Genomic DNA, 19,851 nt, shown 5'->3' with positions numbered 1-19,851 from the left:
TGCTCACCTCTCAGCAATTGTGATGTATAATCTTTCCCTCCTATCTGAGGTCAGGAGCTGAAGAGCTGCTCGCAAAGCCAGCTGTATACGGTAGGCTGATTCCAACCTCCCGGGAGCAGGTTCTCGCCTCCATGTAGATTGCAAGGTTCGCCATCTTCAGCTCCGGGGAGGCTAAAACGACTGCATCTCGCCATAATAAGGAGTAAGCCAGTCGGCAATCCGCGGGCCCAAACAAAAAAAGAGCACGAAGGAGTTGTCTCTTTCCAGAAACGGGGCGCATAGATGAGGCAACATGACAGGTCTCTTTCCCGCGATCTTCCAGCCCTGATCAAATCTGGCCGCCCGTCTAAATGTATGCATGTATGTAGTATCCAACTTGTACTGGGGTTAGTATGTTGATACGAAGCTAGGGCAGATAGATGAAACCTGCTTGATGCTGGACATTTCGATGCACCTGGTCTGTAATATCGAGCGCCGTCAGCATTGCTGCCCAAGTGCTACTCTACCCATATAGGCACTTCATGCCGATATGCTACTGCGTATATGCCGTACCCTGTAGCGAGACTCATAATGGCATCTGCTTGGGCAGGCATGAGACCGACAACTGGACGCAAGCAAAAACTGGCTTCTCAGGTGACCCAATTTCATGCGCAGCAAGAACCGAGCTGTGGCTGTTCCATACTGGGGGCTGGCCGCCGACTCCCCTGCTCCTCGCCTGGGTTCGGTCAAAGCATCCTACCTAACAAACATCTACCTTAATGTATTATAAAGCCGCAGAAAAGGCACACGCTTCAACGCTTCAAAGCTTCGTACCACTAGCTGTACACCCACGGAGTACGGACCGCGTTTTGTTCAGCCTACCTCCGCGGCGTCCGTCGGCAGTCGCCGTAAATTTCACCCCCTCCCTCTGCCTAGCATTGTTTTCTCTTTCTCAACGACTGAAAGGAGAATTTCGGTCGCCAGGGTTGGTCGGCGTAGGATCTGGTCCCAAAGGTAGCAATGATGCGCCTGCAGCCTGCAGCCTCCCCCAAGGTTGTTGTTCAGGAACCGGGAGCAGTGCCTGTAGATCTTTGGGTGATACCAAGTTTTTCGATGCCCACTCTCTTGTGTCACCATGATGCCCGTCGACATCATTGACGGTTATTGCACATGTCTGTACAATCATCAAGGTCCAAGTTCTGGGGCTGGCCGCATCAAAGGTCGCAGCCTACAACCAAGTTACACCAACAGGGTATTTACTTTGTCACTGTCTCTGACCATATTCCACTGCCTCCACCGACGTACACACAAACATACCCAAAGTCTCGGGACCAGTTCATCTATATCTCTCACAAACCCCTCTTCTTCACAACATCACTGAAAAGTGCCGCCATCCATGCAGAAATGCTACCCTGCTTCCAAAGCACAAGTGCCTAAGGCACATACATACCGGAATGCTACTGTAATACTTCCTAGGTGCTCCCCTAGGCCTTGCCCTGTCCCTGGCATGCCCAGTCTCCTCAGTCGTGCATATCGTCTGTCAATTCTCATCTTTCTCCGGAGCTTCCTTGTGCCCAGGCTCTCTTGTGAGCCCCGGAGACTTGGTCCACCCCTGGCTGGATGCAAATCCTTGAAAACCCGTGGTAATGATAGCTGTAATCGACTGGAGCCAAGCAACTCAACTCTTCAACAACGTCTCGTTGTGACATTCTGCTTGGATCCTGGCAAATGATCCACGTCATCTTCGGCTGAGGAATCAAAATGCACTGGTAATGATGCCTCGTGATTCAGCAAGCGCTGCATCAGATTGGTAGCCGGAGAGCCATGTCAATACGAAAATGACCTACCAAACGGGAGCGCTAAGGTACCCGGACGGATTGGCCCTTTGGGCGATAACTGTAGCTGAACATCCCCCGCGTTGTGCCTCGTTTTAGCGGCTCGCTTACAGCGGCTCCAGCGACATCCGAGACAGAATCGCAACCGTCATTCAAAGGAATTGGTTCCATGGGCAGAATCTTCGTTCGCATCTCCCCTGTTCAATTTCCACCGTGATTGGAACCCCGACCTGGCAAACATTTCCGTCAGATATAATCGTCCTATCATGTTCTTCACACACAGCCCGCTAGCGGCTATCATAGGCTGTAAAGTCCAACGATCACGATCGTAGAGGCTGCCTGACTTGTGCGTGAGGCTGGCCAAACAGACGCCTGCGGGATTGTGCGCATACATACCTGTACTGTGCAAGCACTGCAGCCGCATCCTTCGGTTGCGCCTATGACAGTTCAGATTGATGAGGATGCCACACCGGCTGCCTGCAAGCTCGTATACAATGGCAGCCCCCTTCTTTGCTTTGCCAATCCTTGCTGAACGCAGCAGCAACTCGCAGCCATAGGAGCTGGGGGGGGGGGGGGGGCGGTCTGCCTGCAATGTCCACGCTGCTTGACGTTCTTGACAACCTGGAACCCCATGTACCGTATATATTCGTACTGATCAAACCCTCCCTCTGACGTATGTACCGTAGAAGCAGACACGTGCCTAGGATTCGAGTACTGTGGTGAATGCATGTAGTTGGAGTTGTAGTTGGCCTAACCTCCTGAACTAAGGAACCGGTTTGCGGCAAGTGGCTCACCGGATGCTAGATGCTCGTCTCCCCGGTGGTGATGCGCGAACCTAAACCGCCCTTGGAAAAGCACCGTTTGTCCCATAACCCTTTGTGGTAAAGACCTTGATCTCCTTCTCGGATCAAGCAATAGCCGTGGCACCCTGTTCTTGGTTCGGTTGCCATTGACCCGACGATACGGCTCGCTGTTGGTCGCTCGTAACAAGAAGAAATTACCTTGTGGCCTGTGTCGTATATTCTTCATAAGGTATGGTAGTTGAGGCACATATTCGAAGCCATGGCGCCTTTCAGAGCTTTGAAAAAAGAGAGGACCATCAGTAAAGGCTCCACCGAGTCCCGTAGACTTCAGGTGGGCGAAATGGTTTGGCCGCGTGCAACATTATGATAATGAGACGCATATACGGGATAGAACTACTTCCTCGCACACGTGTATCAGTAGGTGGTTGATGAATACACGTAAGAAGCGAATCAGTGACTGTGAAAAAAAAAAAAAAAAAAAAAAAAAAGACTCTGTCTCCATGTCTGGTGCGCCGGCGCGAGACTGAATGCTGTGTGTGTGTGCCGCCTACACGTAACCAATGTGAGACAGCCTCACTCTGTGCGGGAATTGCAGCCAACTAAGAAACAGCCAGTGACGGGCGGTTAGATCGGTCTAATCTTTGCGTCAGTTTTTGTTAGGCCAAATGGAGGATAAGGCAAAGCGAGAGACCAACATACGTCTCCGTACGCCCACACACACAGACACACAAACACACAAGCCAAAGCAAGGAAGTGGAAATCGGCTCAATGACCGCTTGAAATGACCGGATCGAGCGAACGAGTGCCTGCAATAGCCGATTCACATACGCGGTTCAGCTGTAGGCGACATGTCAAAATCTGCAAGCACACGGCATGAAAGGGCGCTGTGGCTGCGAACTGTTGCACCTGTGAGTCTGCCGTTCGAGTCTGGCCCATTTCCCGAATAGCAACAGGCGTCAAAGCTGGTTCCTATTCGGCAGTTGTTGAGACATGGCCTAGCTTGAGCTCTTCGACCGCACCAGTTCCGTCAGTCTTGCTGCCGAGGGGTAAGTAATGGATAGAAGCTGCCAATAGAGAACGTACTTGGCTCACCAGTCCTGCAAGTGCCCTTCCAGATACGCAGATGCTCGTCACTGGCGTCCACTACCCTGTAAGTATTTGTAGGACAGTAGATAAGCGGTGCGCGTGGTATAATATCAGTAGTAGCACAGAACCAACAAAGACTTGGTGATGCAGTGGGCAGAGATGGGCATCAGAAAACGTAGTCGATGCTATCTCTGTACTAGCAGTGGCTGAAGGGTGCAATGTAAAGACCGCCCAACAGCAGCCAAGCGGGCTCCCAGAGTGACCTGGCGTCTTCGTATGTAATTGGGAGGGGGGCAAGGTTTGTTCATCCTCCAGAATGAGAGCATTGCATACTGCATATGCAGCCTTGATAGCCCTACTGGTTCGGATCTTGGCCGCCGCCCCCGCTTGTTGGCATGGCTGCGTTGTTTTCTTCAATGCGTTACGGGCTGCAATACCGTATTGCTTCACGGGCAGTCGCACATCTGTTGTTGGCAGCCCAATGCTGTCTTCCTCTGCAATACCGGGTCAGGGAGTACATTGAGCAAATCCTCTGTCATCGAATGAAAGGCAATCTTGCCAGGGGCCACTAAAGTCGAACAAATGGGTCTTTCCAGCCTGGAAGCTGCGGCGAGAGAAGAACAAAGACGTCTGGCAGCCCTAGTCCCTGCTGATGGTACAGGGCCGGGTGATTCAGGTGAGAATATCTCTGTGCACGTGCGTAGGTAGTACGGCAGGCGTTGGTTGCCATCAATTGACATCGTCAGCGCGTTGGTACGAATGGAGGTAATTGATAGCTTTGACCGTAACGGCGACTTCGGTGTAAACTTGCCAACGCAATAACCCAAGGAACGACCAACGGCTCATGACTAGCTAGCCGTTGCAGTCTCATATTTGTCAAGCATAGCTGCAGCTGCGGAGGTGGAGAGTATTGTGTGTATTGGTGTTTGCATCAAGAAACGCCCTTTGCTCCAGCCAAGAGCACACACAGCCTCTCATGAAGTCTTGGTGTGACTTATTTCATGTAATCTCGATTGCCGGCTTCGTTGGGCTCAATGTGGTATTTTGCAGGCCTGGAAGATTATCGTCATCTCCGCCGCTGATGCTGGTAAAGAGTGTGACTTCACCATGCATGGAGTCGGTAGGCAGGTAATTGTACGCCGTCTGCTGAACAACAAGACGTACTGTCTGTCCCTGGAGAGAAGGAGGTGGCATGCAATCAGTGGCCTTCCCTGGTGCCGGGGGAAAAACCGCAAGGGGTTCTTGACTACCAAACCGACAGCGGACTGGCACGAAACGACGAGTGCTGAGTTTGCGCTCTGGCCTGGCCGCTTGGCCGCATCTCTTCTCTTGAATATCGCCACCTACACATCGTCCACTGTCCTGAACAAATGTGCCGAGCATGCTTCGTTTTACCGATATACAGAGCTCGGATGGTCGCCCCTCAGGGAAGGCGAATTGCCATAGGCGCTCCGTGAACCGTGCTTGACAATGTTCGGCTTACTTTGGGCGGGTACCTCAGGCGGGTAATGGAAGAACACGGTTCGTTTCCCTGTGTCAGCCGGTGACTTGCGGCCGAGAGGAGTACGCCGAAGACCTTGGTGTCGCTATGGCAGGTGTTCCTCGGCAACCTTGCGAGTTGGCTGCTCTCAACACGGTGAGGCCGTCTGCCAACCCCCCTTTGTGCCATTGCCACTGATGCAATTGGTGGAAGGCATGCACAGTATGCCTCTCTTTTCAGGCTCTTTTTCTGGGACAAACAGCAAACCGTAAGCGGAGAGGATCCTCGCAACAATCGAGCAGGTGTAGCCGCAAGTTTTCTTCATTTTTCTTTCTCCGAGGTCAGACAAGATGAGAAAGGGGTACTCCCTTGCTGTTCAGTGTATCATAGCCATGAAGCCGCTCTGTGGTTGGGCTCTCGAAGCGCTCCTCAAAGTAACACATCACGCATGCGTGGATGAAGCTGATATTTTCAGGACCGACAACAGTTCTTGCCGCACACGGTGCGGGCGAGCGGAGTATTGGCGCGAGTACAAAGTCCGTACTGACAGGTTCTCTCCCTCTTCCTCTCTTGGGCGCCCACCCTTGATCCGGAGACGCACGTCTCGTGACTTGGCTGGCCAACCGGGTGCAATCCCCTGGCTAGGATCTCTGCATCCATGTCAGAGACATATCCCTGGTGATGAGTGATGCTCACAGACGGATCGAGTCCCAAGAACTCGGATCCCCTGCCTATCCCCTGCTCTGCTGGTCACCACTGTTTTGTGCAGCTAGCCTGTGATTGTGTGTGCCGCATAAAGCGACGCGTTGAATTGTGTACGTAGTCATTGGCACTGAGTAAGGCACCGGTGCCTCGTAGAAGCCTCCCTGCGTGAGTAATATAAGGGATACTACTAGTATCAATGTGAAATTATGGCGACGCATTTCTATTTATAGTCAGTATGCCGCACGGCAATTCGCAGCATGAGGGATACGGGAGGTTGTATTTCGTGCTTGAACGGAGCACGGGGTAAGAGTGGCATCCACCAGCTGGGACACGGCCAGCCAATACACGTCCAAGCATGCCGACGGTGACGAAAGGTGACGAGGCCTTTTCTTTGATACCGAAATGACGGTGGACATGTTGCGCATTGCAGACCGCACGGATGACTGCTATCGAAGGACCAAGGAAAGATAAGGTAGGTGGTGCGTAGGCAGATGATGGCAGAAACCCAGCCGTTACCCTGCTGAGGTCGGTTACTAGGTACTACTTACCGGATCGCCGCTGGAGAGAGCAGGGTAACTCGTCTGAGGGCTCGCGCGAACGCTCACATATCGACGCTGAGACGGTCATTGATGCGCACGTTCAACGCGAAACGCGGAGAAGGCAACGAAAGGGCGTCTACGGTCCTCCAGACTCGTTGGAGCTAGGTATGTATTACCTGGGCGTGTGCTGTGCAAGTTTGGTCAAGTGAAAGAGGGGAGGCGTGAAGGAGAGTGAGAGAACAAGCCTAGCCTCAAAGTGGCAATCATGATGCACGCCTCGCCTCGACGAATCAGCATCTGTCAATTATTACCCAATTCGGTTGCGAGGTTGCTCTCGGTCCAGCTGGCTGGTGTGCTCTTGCCCTGAGTCCGGCTGGGCAACCCCAGCTTCGATGTAACCTCTCCGTGCCTCGAGGTACAGTACAGACACTTGCCGAACACCAACTCGCGCTTTGTTATCAGGCAGGTACCTACCTAGGTACGGTAGTACTCCAGGGCTAGTAGGTAGGTAGGTACGGGTGAGAAACCCCCTTCCAGAGCATGTCCAAGTTTGACGACATCCGTTGGTCTTTGGGGATAGGTAGTAGGTAATCAACGACAATGCCTACCCAGCCAGCACTTGCAGGGGCGCCGCCCTTTTCCGTCAATGCATACTATATAAATATATACCTAAGGTACCTGCCTACCTGGGGACTTTACGCCCAAATGGGCCTCCAGAATGTGCGAGATGAAGCGTCGCTCGAGGAACGAACGGGTAAGGGGAAATAGGGATCCACCATCTGAGACCGTCCCGGAGCGGCATGACTGCACCGCCGACCGGCCAGGGCTCATGGGAGAGAAGGCGAGCATGGTTGAACAACTAATACTAGGTAGGTACTTGGGTGCAGAGCTCAGGGTTCGGTCCATGCAAGATGTTAGAACTTGATAGTGGCCGATACCTTAGGTAGTGCCTCTAGATTGGCATGATAATTAGTACTGCCATAAACTACCTAGCATTTCGTGTCGTCCGGTAGCTGCGTCTCTGTCCCCTGGCCTAGAGTGAAGCTTACTGCCATTCCCGTCCTGATTGTTGCACACGGCCTTGTCTGAGCGGTAGCCGGGCTGGGAACTTGCCGTGACGGGACACTAGCAGGCGATCACAGGCTCCGCCTTTAGGGCCGCAGCGTGTAAGGCGTATCTTGTGTGTCCTACCTTGCGCTTCGTAGGAAGTACGGGCTTTAACTTACGGGAAGGAAAGGAGATTCCGTCTGCTGCCACTATGATAGAGCTGGAATTTTACCAGGTAGAATCAACGCTTGGAGCGTAGTCGACAGACGCCTCCAAAGAGCGGTAAACAGCTGTGGTCCTCGGTATATCTGTATCGGCCCTCCAAGACCAAGTCCGTAACAAAAGTGTGTTAGCATGTAAGAAAGGATTCGTGACGATCTGGGTCATGATCCTACACCAAGAATTTATCGCTATACTAAGCATGAACCTGCTGTGCTGCCACCAGGGCACTTTACAGGTCTCGTCGACGAGCTGTTCGATGGCGCAGTTGCTTGCGTAAGTGCCTGTACGACACTGGTGAGGAACGTACCAATGAGGTCTTCATATGCAACCTTGTGGTTTGTGTTGTTCTTTCTTTCGGACTGAGACCTTGTATCAACATCGGAGGGTCTGTAGCTATTACCTTATGATACACATGTTTACTCAGGCCTGATGTTTCACGGCAGTGTGTTATGGGGCATACACCTTTCCTACTGGGTACCTGGTACTCGTAGTAGTTTAGTACCTTTGGCACTCGTGTTGATGGGTACAGGTACCACTTGCCCAAACGACCAATTGCTCTGCAATAGCAGACGGCAGGTGTTCTTGCTTACCGAGGACACGCACTTTGTCACGACCGCCCTTTTTCTCCGTTTGTACACCCTACGCAAAGTACCAAGGCACTGTAGAACCCCTAGAATCAGGCTGTCATCAGTAACCGGGACTGGGGCAGGGGCCCCTTGGCTTCCCGAAATGGCAAGAATGGCCCCTCGCAGCACCTCCAGTTCACCAGTCCACCGCCTCCAGTTGCAGTTCTCCTTCGCACCTTCTACTTGTACGAGTAGGTACATACCTACCCACGTACCTTCCCATTGCACACCTGTATGTACTACGACAACGCCCAGGCGTTCCTACTGCAGAAGCATACAAAAATCTCAACTGCATCTTCTAAGGTATCATTGAATGGTGCACCCCTCACAAGCCACTGGGGACACGCCGGTACTCCCCACTGGTCATTTCCAAGATCCTGGCAGGCCGACACCTTGGAAGCTCCGAGTCCCTGTCGGTCAAATGGCTCTCCTCTTCATCCCACTGCATGCTCTAAGCCGAGGCGGCGTCACCTTCTGTCCAGAGGTCCTGCGGCTCGACGAACAGCATGCTGCGACAATGGATACGCCAACAGCTGCAGTGAATCCATCAAACAAGAGGCGATACGGGACTGTGGACTAGAAGAGGGGGGCAACCGCATATCTGATCATTCTTGGGACCTGATGCCTCCGCGCTGCTGCAACACAGCACTCGACTGGTCACTCGAGCTTCTTGCTCTCTCCAAACCCCACGGCACCCGTGGCATCGTCAAGCCGGACCCAGGAATACTTGACAATTCACACCCATCCTTTTTCTCCATTCGCTCTCCCTCCTCTCCTGGTGGCAACGATTGACCAGAACACACATCGCATGCAGCAAGACTACGGCCCCAGTGGCCAACTAGGCTCGACATATGTCTCGGCTTTGAGAGAAGCGACGGACTATTGCATCCGGCCAGCTGTTCTTCTTCAGACATACATGCGACTATCGCTGTATCCGAAGCCCAATGCGCCATCAGCATGTACGAGAGGCGCTGATGTGCGTGCGAAGACCAGAGTCTGCTCCAACATGCTCCTCCACGGAGTACTTACATACATGCAGGCTTAGATGGGAGGCCGTGGCTTGGCCCCGAGCCTGACTGCTGGGAATCTCAAGCGTCAGTGGATACCCTCATATGAAGCGCTTCGAACGCAGGTCACGTTGCTGCGGACAGCTCCATCTCTTTGGTCCGATGCGAGGGTGGTTGCCAGCGATGCCTTGCTATCCTGGACCTGGTTGGCAAGGAGGCAAAAAGCCCTGTGAGGAGGAGCCATCGACCCTGGTACGCAAAACATAGCCTCCTTCTTTTCTCTTGCTTTACAAGCCCCCCGTTAGTCTATCATCTGTCGTCTGTCATCTCTTGCTGCTCTCTGTTACGGAATGATGGCCAGGTACCGGCGTCGCCTGGCTTCTCCAGCTACCCAAGGGACCTAGTCGTCAAAAATCGCCCTCTCGTGTACCTCGTACCCCATGCCAATCCTGTTGTCCCCCTGTCCCTGTCAAGCCCCTTCCCGCCAACCTTCACATATCAATCCTTCAGCTAATACCGGGGGAGAGTGTTTTAGCTCCCATTCAGAAGGGGGGTGTGAGGAGCTAGCTACAGATGCTCTCTTGACTAACCATCCTCCCAGTGCAAAACTCTCACCCCAGATATACCACCGGTACTTGTATGGCCCGTCCTCTCAGGCAGAAACCACCTTTCAAGTGTTGTACCTACTTTTCGTCTCTGCAGCTTTACTTTAGCCTTCCCTTTCCGCTTTTCCCTTGTAACCCGTGCATCCTCCGTGCCTGGCTGGCGTTTTGCCCACATCCCAGAGGCCGGGCCCCAGTCACATCTCGAATGGCTAGTATTAGCAACCCAAGATCTCCGACTCTCAGTCCCAGGCGGTTGGGCGTCCATACAACCCCAGCATCCATCGACCTGGTATATTGCCTCTCATGCCAAGTATACACCATAGCACTCTCCCAAGATCTTCCCATCCCGGGCCCCAGTATATAACCCCCTCCATCACCGCCTTCCAGAAGGCGGTCCCTTCTCCTATCTGCGTGCCAGAGGCCCTCGTTCAACCTTGAGTATTTGTTTATTTGCATCGGCTATGATCAGTCGCTAAAAAAAAAAGGAGATTCTCATTCATATCTACCGTTTTATCAAGTGCTTTACCCTTTCTTCAACACTTGTGCCTCCAGTCACAGCAAGATTTCTTCGAGTCCGTCAGCCTTGGGTTCAGAGACTATGGCCCTCGCAGCTCAACAGCATACTCAGGCCGATTGGGGCCGCTGGTCTCACCAGATTCCACAGAGTTTTCCCATGATGGGCTCTCCAGGATTCATGTCATACGATCCCAGAGCTCAGGACGGCAGTCAGATGCAGCGTCAGGTGTCTGCTCAGTACCTGGTGAACTCGAACTACAACCAGCCCCCGATGCCCACTGCTTCGTCTCCCCAGTATCAACACGCAGGGCCATTTTCCTATGTGCCTTACCACAGCCCGCCGCCGTCCACTCCTCTTGGTTCCCCATTCAAGAGCGAATTTCCCGAGCACCCTCTTACGCGCATGACACACTCTACGGTCGATCGACACCATTCTCAGGCCATGAGGGACTACCAACCTTATTCTCCTGTATCGAGGAGGGGATCGATTTCTTCAGTCGCCACCAAGCCCTCAGCAGCTCCCGTCACACCAGGTCCAACTACTCCTGGCTCTTTCACTTCAAGTTCCGACGCCCAGAGCCCCAGCACTCCAAACCCCCAGACTGCGTCTCAGCCTGTCAGCTCCAAGACTCTCACTTACAATGAGACCGTTCATCCGGGCGATAGGATCAGCTTCAGAACCGATGTTGATGAACTCATGAAGGCCATCCAGAAGACACAGACGACCGACGAGTGTCAGCAAACACTCACACCTGCGCGAACACCAAAGAACTGTACCACAAGTACTCCCGTACTTCGTACACAAAGCGGGAAGCCGAGAAAACAGTGGGTTTGCGATGGCCCCAACTGCGGCAAGGCCTTTGTCCAGAAGACGCATCGCGACATTCACCGACGCACTCACACCGGCCATCGACCATACGTACGCGCCCAGCTCCTCTTCACTGCAACGCCGGCTAATTAAATGTTGATAGGTCTGCACCATGGAAAATTGCGGTCTTACGTTCTCGCAGCGAGGAAACCTCAAGGTAAGCTTCAGCTGCTAAGAATCTCCTTTGAGAATGCGTATACTGACCAGATGGTGTGTGGACAGACTCACATACGACGCCACACAGGTGAAAAGCCGTTCTCTTGCGCTGCTTGTGGCAAGTGCTTCGCTCAGCGTGGGAATCTTCGATCCCACGAGGAGACACACAAAGGCCTGAAGCCCTTCGTCTGCCGGCTCGATGATTGCAACAAGTCGTTTTCTCAGCTGGGCAATATGAAGGTATGCAACATCTAGCACATGAAAGCAGTATGAGAACGCTCTAACGCTGAGGGAACTGCAGACTCATCAGAACAACTTTCACAAAGAAACGCTCCAGAAACTCACACACATGTTTGTGCAATTCTCGGAGAACGGCGAGGTGCCCAGAGACTATCAGGATCTTTTCGAATACTTCCAGAAGCACTACAAGAATAGCAACAAGGGAGTCAAGGGCCGAGGAAAGACTCGCGCTGTGGCAGCTCGTGGGCCTCAAGATTCCGCGTTTCGGCAGGCTGCCTCCCCAGTGCCCGCGTTACTGAAGACGCCGGCTACGACTCATTTGCCCCAGATGACAATGCCAGCCCATGATCCCCATGGCAGAATCTCACCATACGCCATGACCCAGGGAGCTGCGAACACTCTGAGCAATGTCCTGCGCAACCCCAACCCCTCTTACGGCCTTTATGGACCCACGTTTGCCCCGGGCCCTGTACGAGATGGCGTCTTTCACATGGGCATTGCGAGCCACCTATCCTGAGCGTCATCGACGGCTTGGCTTCTCCATTGGTATTACGATGCGTCCAGGATGCAAAAGCTTCACGAACCCGACGACTTCAAGGGTCGGGACGCTCAAAACACAGTATTCGTACACGGACACGAAAACGAAAGTCGAGATCACACCTTCCGAAAGGGACACAACATGGCTTTGCCATCAGAAGAAGAAGAGAAAGGGGAAAGAAGTACACGACGTATGTAACTTGGGCGGTTTATTCTGATTCGATCATCTGCTGTGATCGAGTTCAAGGCGAACTCGACGCATCGCTTGTAAAAGATGGGTGAGGTGTTTTTGTCGGAGGGAGCACTGTTTTTTTGTTCATCGTTCCAAAGGAGGCAATTTGTGTTTATTCCTATTTCATTTGTTTGGGTATCTGCTACAATATCTGGGTGCGGTCGTCTGTTTGTCTTCTGTTTGGTATCTTTATATGTAACCAGCGTGTATTATGGGTGGTTTGTTCGTTTTTGAAGTACTTGGTACGATTTGTATGCGTTACCTCACACCAAGAATGTTTACATAGAAGGAACCAAGGGCTGACAGCGTTTGGCATCAAAGCGCAAGTGCCTTTCTTCGCCCTTGTGCTTGGAGAATAGAAGACAAGCAATCGCTTGCTTTACTCGACCTTACCACTTCCTTGCCAGTTTGTGATGACGGCTTTCCCTTGCTGCTTCGACATCATCAGGGATGATACGGTACATGTCAACGCCGGGTTTTGAGCGAATGGCATTGCAGCGCTTATATCTCCAGAGCTAGGGGAGGCGTGGGATGCCACAGGGAAGCTGTCCCGGTGGTTCCTAGTCTAGGTAGGTAGGTATTTTTCTAATCGACAGGATGAGGCAACACGCCCATGTAGGCATTCATCATGACAGAGAGGAACGATAAAAAAAGGGGGGGTGCGAGTAAGTGGACGGGTTTGGGCAGAGGGGAAGGGGGTTGCATCATCACTTTCAGGGCATGCAGAAGCGTTGTCATCCTGTAATACTGTATGCATGGGAACTTGCTGGAGAAACAAGCCTCCTCGCTTTCCCTGCTTTTCTTTTTCTTTCTTTCTGCGGCAGGTCCTTGCATATCTGGTGTACTATGTATGAGTGGCGATTGGATGATGTACGCCAGGATACCGGGGTGGAAGAGGGGAGGAAGGGAGATGTAACAACAACTTGAAGCGCCCTGCTGTGTCTTCCCTGGCTCTTTCTGGGGTAAAGATTTGCTGTCTTGGAGAAACAGAGCCTCGATTGGTGTTGAAGAACCGCGTCGGGATAGGTCAAGTTCTGATAAGACGCAAGTAGGTACTGACGGCGTTGTCTCCCTGCTTTGCCAGGGAGAGAACAGGCCGCTGAGGTATCGTCACCTTACCACGGATCGTATTTGGCCCATTCATATCGCGTCCCTCGTTCTTGGCGTGGAGGGCTCAAAAATAAGCGGACAGGTTCGGTGTTGGTGTATTGCGAGTCCCAGCAACCCGGATCCAGCTCCCCAGTCAGATTCTTAAAAAGAAACACGGCCGGCACACTTCATCTCAGCCGCAACAAGCTAGGAAGCATTTGCTGTAGTAGTCGGTTAGGAAATTAAATAGAAACGCAGCTACTATACGCCTGCTTGCGCGCCCCGATAGACCAATCTGCGAAGCCGCCCCCTGCTGCTGCTACTTGCTGGGTGCGGGCGCAAACACGGGGAAGAGAGGAGGGCGGGTTGTGCTGGGGGAGCCCTTGAGCGGCTGAAGTTCATGAGAATACTACTATGTAGTAGTAGTACTTGTAGTCCCGAGACTGCCTCCATTCGCTGCATCTGGCGGGGGGGTCGGGGGTCGGGGTTAGAAACTTGGGACGAGGGGATCCAAGGCTTGCACCAGGTTGTTGTGATTGATTTGTGATAGAACGGTTGTAGCAATAACGCAAACAGCAGGGGTGAGAAGCAGGAGGGGAACGCTTCCCACAGTGGTGGGATATGGTGGGATTGATCCATGGGGCGAATTGCTTTCCAATGCTATCTAGTATACCGAGGGTGTGTCACCACACCCAGGCAAGCAAGCAGCCACCCTGTAGTATCAACCGCTCGGTATAGATGCATGGCCATACTTGCAGAAGAAGCGGGTAAACAGATAAGATGAAATCGACGGATATGTGGGGGTTTCGGACCGGGGAAGCAAAAGTTCGACGGAGGCAACAATACTCGTCTGTGAACAACGCGAGGGATGCCATTTGCGTGTGCACGTGTGAACAGGACAGGGAACATGGCTGTAAAATGACCACACCTTGTTGCGTTTGCTGGGTGCTGGATGGACGACTTTCCTCGAATTGCGCTTGCTGGTAGTAGTAGTACTCCATACTTCTCTGGCCCCCAAATAATATTCATTGGCCCCCATGGGTTGATATGGATCAGATGGGTCCAACGTCGTGAAAGAAACAGACTGAATTGGAGAGCAAGGCACAATATCACATCAAGTGGAGTTGGCAGTGTGGATTTCCAACTTCATGCCTCGTATACGGAAGGGGGAGACCTTTCGGAGACCTGGGTCTGGTGGACGAGCTCGACATCGCCGAATAGAGAGCCCAAGGGGAGGGAATATTACACGTCGGAAATCCGGTACAGGCATGCGTCGCAACCGAGTGTCAGCTCTCAATGCCCTGATGCATAGCGCCGTCTGATTCGCACACTCCAGCTTCTTTTTTTTCACCGCTCGATGCTGGCCCATGTGATCCTTCACCTGATATTGCTCTGCAGAATAGAGCTGCATCGAATAAGACGTTGGAAAATGACCGCGAATAACATCATCGAACATCAAGCCTGAGGGCATCGATGACGACTGTATGCATAACTCACCGCCAGAGCCACGTCAACAAGCATTTCGAAAGATGAGCGTCGGTCAGGAGCAAGAGAGACGGCAAAGCAAGTAAGACGGCGTGGGTGTATAGATGTGTATAGATGCGGATTTGTCGTTGAAGCTATCAGATGCGCCGGTGTATGATTCAGGACAGCTTCCCGAACCCGCGGCGAGACAACAACGCTAGCATCCTCGGCCTGAAGAGAAAATCATGCGCGGGATTGGGCATCAACCGGGGGGGGTGTTAGACAAGCGATAGACTGGCAACGGTCGACACCAGAATTCCAATCTCCCATGAGACCTCTGGCTGATCTGCACCCCTCGGGTTTGTGTGTTCGTGACAGCAGCTGGCCTGCAGGAGAGAAAGCCTCGGATCTTGAAACGATTCATGCGAATCTTGGCAGCCACGCCGATGAGCTGCCCACGCGGTATTTCTTTCGAGTCGGCCATCGCCACGATGTAGTTCCGACCATCAGCGCCGCGTATCTCATGCAGGGAGTGTGTGACTTTCTGCTCTTAGATGAGACGACGCTCCATCAAGAGAAATGCAAACACACATCTTGCATGAGCGAGTCAGGATCCAGGGCCCCATGCATGTTGAAAAAGGTCTTAGCCGCCGTGCAGGGTCGATACAAAGAGGATATTGTCGCCGCTCTTCAGCTCATATTCCTCTTCTCCCTCCAGCTCCCAGTCGGCATCGTTGATGAGTACTAGGATACCTGGCCGTCTGTTGGAGTTAGCATCGGTCCGCACACTAGTTGCGATGCAGTGCATGGAAATGGCTGAGCGGATCAAGAAGCGCCGCGGGGAGCCCTTTCCGGTGAGACTAGATGATAGGCTAGGGTTGATGGATACACACACGATACCATCATATGATATCAAACAATACCAAGTGGTATCTCTCAATACCCGGAAGGGAGGGACGGATGTGATACATACAGATGGTCCTGCAGAACAAAGAGTTCCTTGCGGCTGTCTTTCATGACATGCTCGCAGAGGTGATGTATCAGATACGCAATCGTGGAAGGCTTGCCGTCCTGGTCCTTGGCGGGGAGAACGAGGGAGTGGCGGCGCTGGTCCGAGAAGAGCATCTCAAGGCCTCCGCTGGAAACAAGTGCGATGGCACCGGGTTAGCCGCCTCCTGGCTCTTTCATGCTGCCGAATGAATCGTGTGAATGGCGAGACGGGGTAATGGACGGAGAAAATCATCCGCTGGCGAGCAGCAGCATCCACGATGGCGGCGTCAACGCTCAGGTCCAGCTGAAGGGATGGAAAAAGAGAGATGTGACAAGGCGGTGCTTGAGCGCAGATCAAAGGGGGCGTGAGGAGACGAGGAGGGATGCTTACGAGAACTCGACGTCCAGGGTCAAGTGGCCGACGTCGTCTGCAGCGGCTGAGGCCATGGCGATGAGGCGCGATCGAGCGGACGGCGATGGTCTGCGGCGATCGAGAGGCTGGTGATGGTTGTTGCGGAACTGGCGATAGATGGCCCTCGTGGGGTTTGGATCTGATAATGGCGGCAGGGCCGATGGGTAGGCGCGGCTTACCTTATCGGCTGGGGGGCTCTGCTAACTCCAAGCTGTAGCGACTTAAGCGCTGTATCATTAGTAGCAGGATGTCAAGTACCTGCTAATGTCCTCTGATCATTGCCATTGCCTCCCTGCCTTACAACACATTAGATGGGAATTTGCTGTATAATGAGGTTTTACGTGATATCAATCCTCCAAGGTAGAGATCAAACACCATAGAAGCACATTATCAGACCTATTCCATGGAGCAGATGCCAGACAACTTCATGTTATGCCACTCAGCCTTTGCTGTGATACCTCTCAAGTGCCGCCCAAGCGCCAAAAGCCGCTACCAAAAAAAAAAAAAAAAAGTCTGCTCAGAAACTTGCATGTCACACACACAACCTCGTCACGTGAATCCATCTCCTACTCTTCATGAAGCCCAGGACTCTTCCAATATCAGTTTAAACAAGGAAGACTGCAGAGGCATCCTCGTGACATGAGCTCACCAGGTGTGACGGTAGAGCATCTCGCCGCCGGTGCAAATAGACAGACGGCGGTTGCGGACTGGAGCCGGACAGGGCTGCTGGCTTATGGAACGGACTGCAATGTCGCTCTGTGGCGTCCAGCTGTGAGTTATACCGAATTTTTTTGTGATGTTGTTGATGGCTTCATAGAGTACATCTATAAAAATACCTATATAATGCTCATATTCACACACTCACTCCCTTCATATCTCTATGAATCACCGTGTCTAATGTACTTGTGCTATAGGCAAACCCCCCTAGAGGCGTATACAAGCTCCTTAACGGACACAAAGAGACCGTCAAGGCCGTGTCATTCTTGCCAGAGCTTGAAAAAGACTCCTCGACATACTTCATAAGCGGCTCAGATGACAAGACCATAGCCGTCTGGAAGTCTAGCGACGATAAGCAAGACTTCAATCTACTTCAGACCGCATCCCAACACACCGGACCCGTGAACTGCGTTGCCGCCCTGCGAGTTGCTGCTGACCATCCCAAATGGATCGTGGCAACGGGAGCTGCCGATGCAACCATCAGGATCTGGAGTTTCGAAAATGACCAGCTGCGTTTGCTTCAGACCATCAATACAGCGCCGAGATACTTCCCTCTGTCACTCTCACTCAGCACTCTCGGTGCCGATAATGACGCTTATATCCTCGCCTCGGCCGGCACAAGGGATGTCGTTCAGATTCTTACTGCCGAGGCGAGATCGGAAACCCTTCGGTTCAACCTCCAGGCGACGCTCAGCGGTCATGAAGGATGGCTGAGATCCCTCAGCTTCGCCAGGGAAACCAACAGCCCAGACAGCGATCTGCTCCTGGCGTCCGCCAGCCAGGATAAGTACATCAGGATCTGGAGGGTTCACCAGGGCAAAGAACTTCCCGCCCTAGCTGCTGAAGGCTCTGACCCCTCCAGCGGTGCCTTCATGCCGGGCAAATCCCCTTCCAACAAGGCACACTGGCTCAAGGCTTCTGGGAAGGACTTTTCTGTAACCTTTGAGGCCCTGCTGCTGGGCCACGAGGACTGGATCTACAGCGCAAAGTGGCACTCGCAGGCCGATGGCAAGCTGCAGCTGCTCTCTGCTTCTGCAGACAACTCGTTGGCTATCTGGGAAGCCGATCCCAGCTCCGGGATCTGGGTCAGCATGGTGAGGCTCGGCGAGATCAGCAGAGAGAAAGGCGCAACAACGGCAACGGGAAGCACCGGCGGCTTCTGGACCGGCCTCTGGTCTCCTGACGGGAGGTCGGTGGCCTGCCTCGGCCGCACCGGCAGTTGGAGACGGTGGGAGTACGACGTCTCAGAAGATATCTGGAGACCTTGCGTTGCCATCTCCGGCCACACAAAAGCCGTCACCGGCATCTCCTGGTCCAAAGACGGCAGCTTCCTGCTCTCTACGAGCTCAGACCAGACAACTCGGCTTCACATGAAGTGGAAGAGCTCCGGCACATGGCACGAAATGTCCCGCCCTCAGATCCACGGCTACGACCTCAACTGCATCGACTCACTCGGCTCCTCCCAGTTTGTGTCTGGCGCCGACGAGAAGCTCATGAGAGTCTTTAGCGAGCCCAAAGCTGTAGCCGCCATGCTCAGTCGCCTGGGCGGCATCGAGGGGGCCAACCTTGCCGACATGCCCGACGCCGCCAACATGCCGGTCCTCGGCCTCTCGAACAAGGCCATCGACGCCCTGGACGACGACCAGGAGATCCAGCCCATCGATGACCGCGATCGAGACGCCATGGACCCTGCTTCCATTGTCAAGAAGTCATACTTGGACATTGACCACCCGCCGTTTGAGGAAACCCTATCCCGACACACCCTCTGGCCCGAAACGGAGAAGCTCTACGGACACGGCTACGAAATCTCCTGCCTCGCTACTAGCCACGACGGCAAGCTCATCGCCAGCGCCTGCAAGGCCAGCTCCCTCAACCACGCCGTCATCCGCATCTTCGAGACGGACAAATGGACCGAGCTCAGGCCTCCACTGGCAGCGCACACTCTGACGGCAACCCGCCTGCGCTTCTCCTCGGACGACAGGTATCTGCTGAGCGTCGGCCGCGATCGCCAGTGGGCCGTTTTCGAGCGAGGCCTCGACGAGGACGGTGCCGTTCGATATCAGCTGCTGCAGTCCAACGCCAAGGGCCATTCCAGGATGATCCTCGACGCCGCCTGGGCTCCGTCTCCGGTGCCCCTCTTCGCTACGGCAGGTCGAGACAAGCAAGTCAGGATCTGGTCCCTTTCCAAGAAAGACGGCGAGGACGCAGCAAAGACCCAGTTTGTGCAGGTATCCGCCCTGGCTTCTGATGGCCCAGTCACGTCGGTAGACTTCCTGGGCCAGCCCGTGGGCGACAGGTACATTCTCGCAGTTGGCACCGAGAGCGGCCGATTGAACGTGTGTGCTGTGTCCCAAGATGGGTCATCCGTGTCGGAGCTGCCGACGCACCCTGAGTAAGTTCCCTTTTTCGTTATGATGACAATGTTTCCACCCTTGAAAGTCTGCGTGTTCCCAACGCTAACTAAATGGTATGCATAGGCTCCATCTTCCCAAGACGGTGCTTCAACTGGCATGGCGGCCAGTCAAAGACGAGAACGAAAACAAGTATGAGCTTGCCGTGGCAGGAGAGGATAGCTCACTGAGACTGTACGGCTTTGGAGAAGAATATCTCAAGGGAGGGGACCAGCCGTAGAAGCTGCAATAAAGAACTGACAACCCATTAGACCGTGATCGAATGAGACCCATTTCAAGCTTCGT

The 19,851-nt window shown here is 53.3% G+C and overlaps 4 protein-coding genes across 4 annotated transcripts; 3 read left to right on the top strand and 1 right to left on the bottom strand.

The window, feature by feature from the left end:
• Positions 1-3,465: 3,465 nt before the first annotated feature.
• TRIREDRAFT_103276 (uncharacterized protein) lies at positions 3,466-4,275 on the top strand (the record flags this gene model as incomplete). The annotated part of the gene is made up of 4 exons (XM_006961832.1): positions 3,466-3,525; positions 3,617-3,663; positions 3,713-3,767; positions 4,057-4,275. 4 exons carry the CDS (start codon positions 3,466-3,468, stop codon positions 4,273-4,275), a joined length of 381 nt encoding a protein of 126 aa, XP_006961894.1.
• A 6,257-nt stretch (positions 4,276-10,532) lies between these two features.
• Positions 10,533-12,231, top strand: TRIREDRAFT_103275 (uncharacterized protein; the record flags this gene model as incomplete). The annotated part of the gene is made up of 4 exons (XM_006961831.1): positions 10,533-11,369; positions 11,422-11,475; positions 11,541-11,714; positions 11,776-12,231. The coding sequence occupies 4 exons, from the start codon at positions 10,533-10,535 to the stop codon at positions 12,229-12,231; spliced, it is 1,521 nt and encodes a 506-aa protein (XP_006961893.1).
• Positions 12,232-15,679: 3,448 nt separating this feature from the next.
• Positions 15,680-16,176, bottom strand: TRIREDRAFT_53498 (uncharacterized protein; the record flags this gene model as incomplete). The annotated part of the gene is made up of 2 exons (XM_006961381.1): positions 15,680-15,797; positions 16,010-16,176. Coding segments are annotated over 2 exons (285 nt in total), but the record flags the coding sequence as incomplete, so codon positions are not given.
• A 901-nt stretch (positions 16,177-17,077) lies between these two features.
• Positions 17,078-19,551, top strand: TRIREDRAFT_103273 (uncharacterized protein; the record flags this gene model as incomplete). Its single annotated transcript, XM_006961830.1, has 2 exons — positions 17,078-17,209; positions 17,353-19,551. 2 exons carry the CDS (start codon positions 17,078-17,080, stop codon positions 19,549-19,551), a joined length of 2,331 nt encoding a protein of 776 aa, XP_006961892.1.
• Positions 19,552-19,851: the final 300 nt, after the last annotated feature.

Source organism: Trichoderma reesei, assembly GCF_000167675.1.
Source record: "Trichoderma reesei QM6a unplaced genomic scaffold TRIREscaffold_1, whole genome shotgun sequence".
Lineage (NCBI taxonomy): Eukaryota > Fungi > Ascomycota > Sordariomycetes > Hypocreales > Hypocreaceae > Trichoderma > Trichoderma reesei.
The sequence above is the reverse complement of the archived record's forward strand: the minus strand, read 5'-3'. Positions and strand labels throughout refer to the sequence as shown.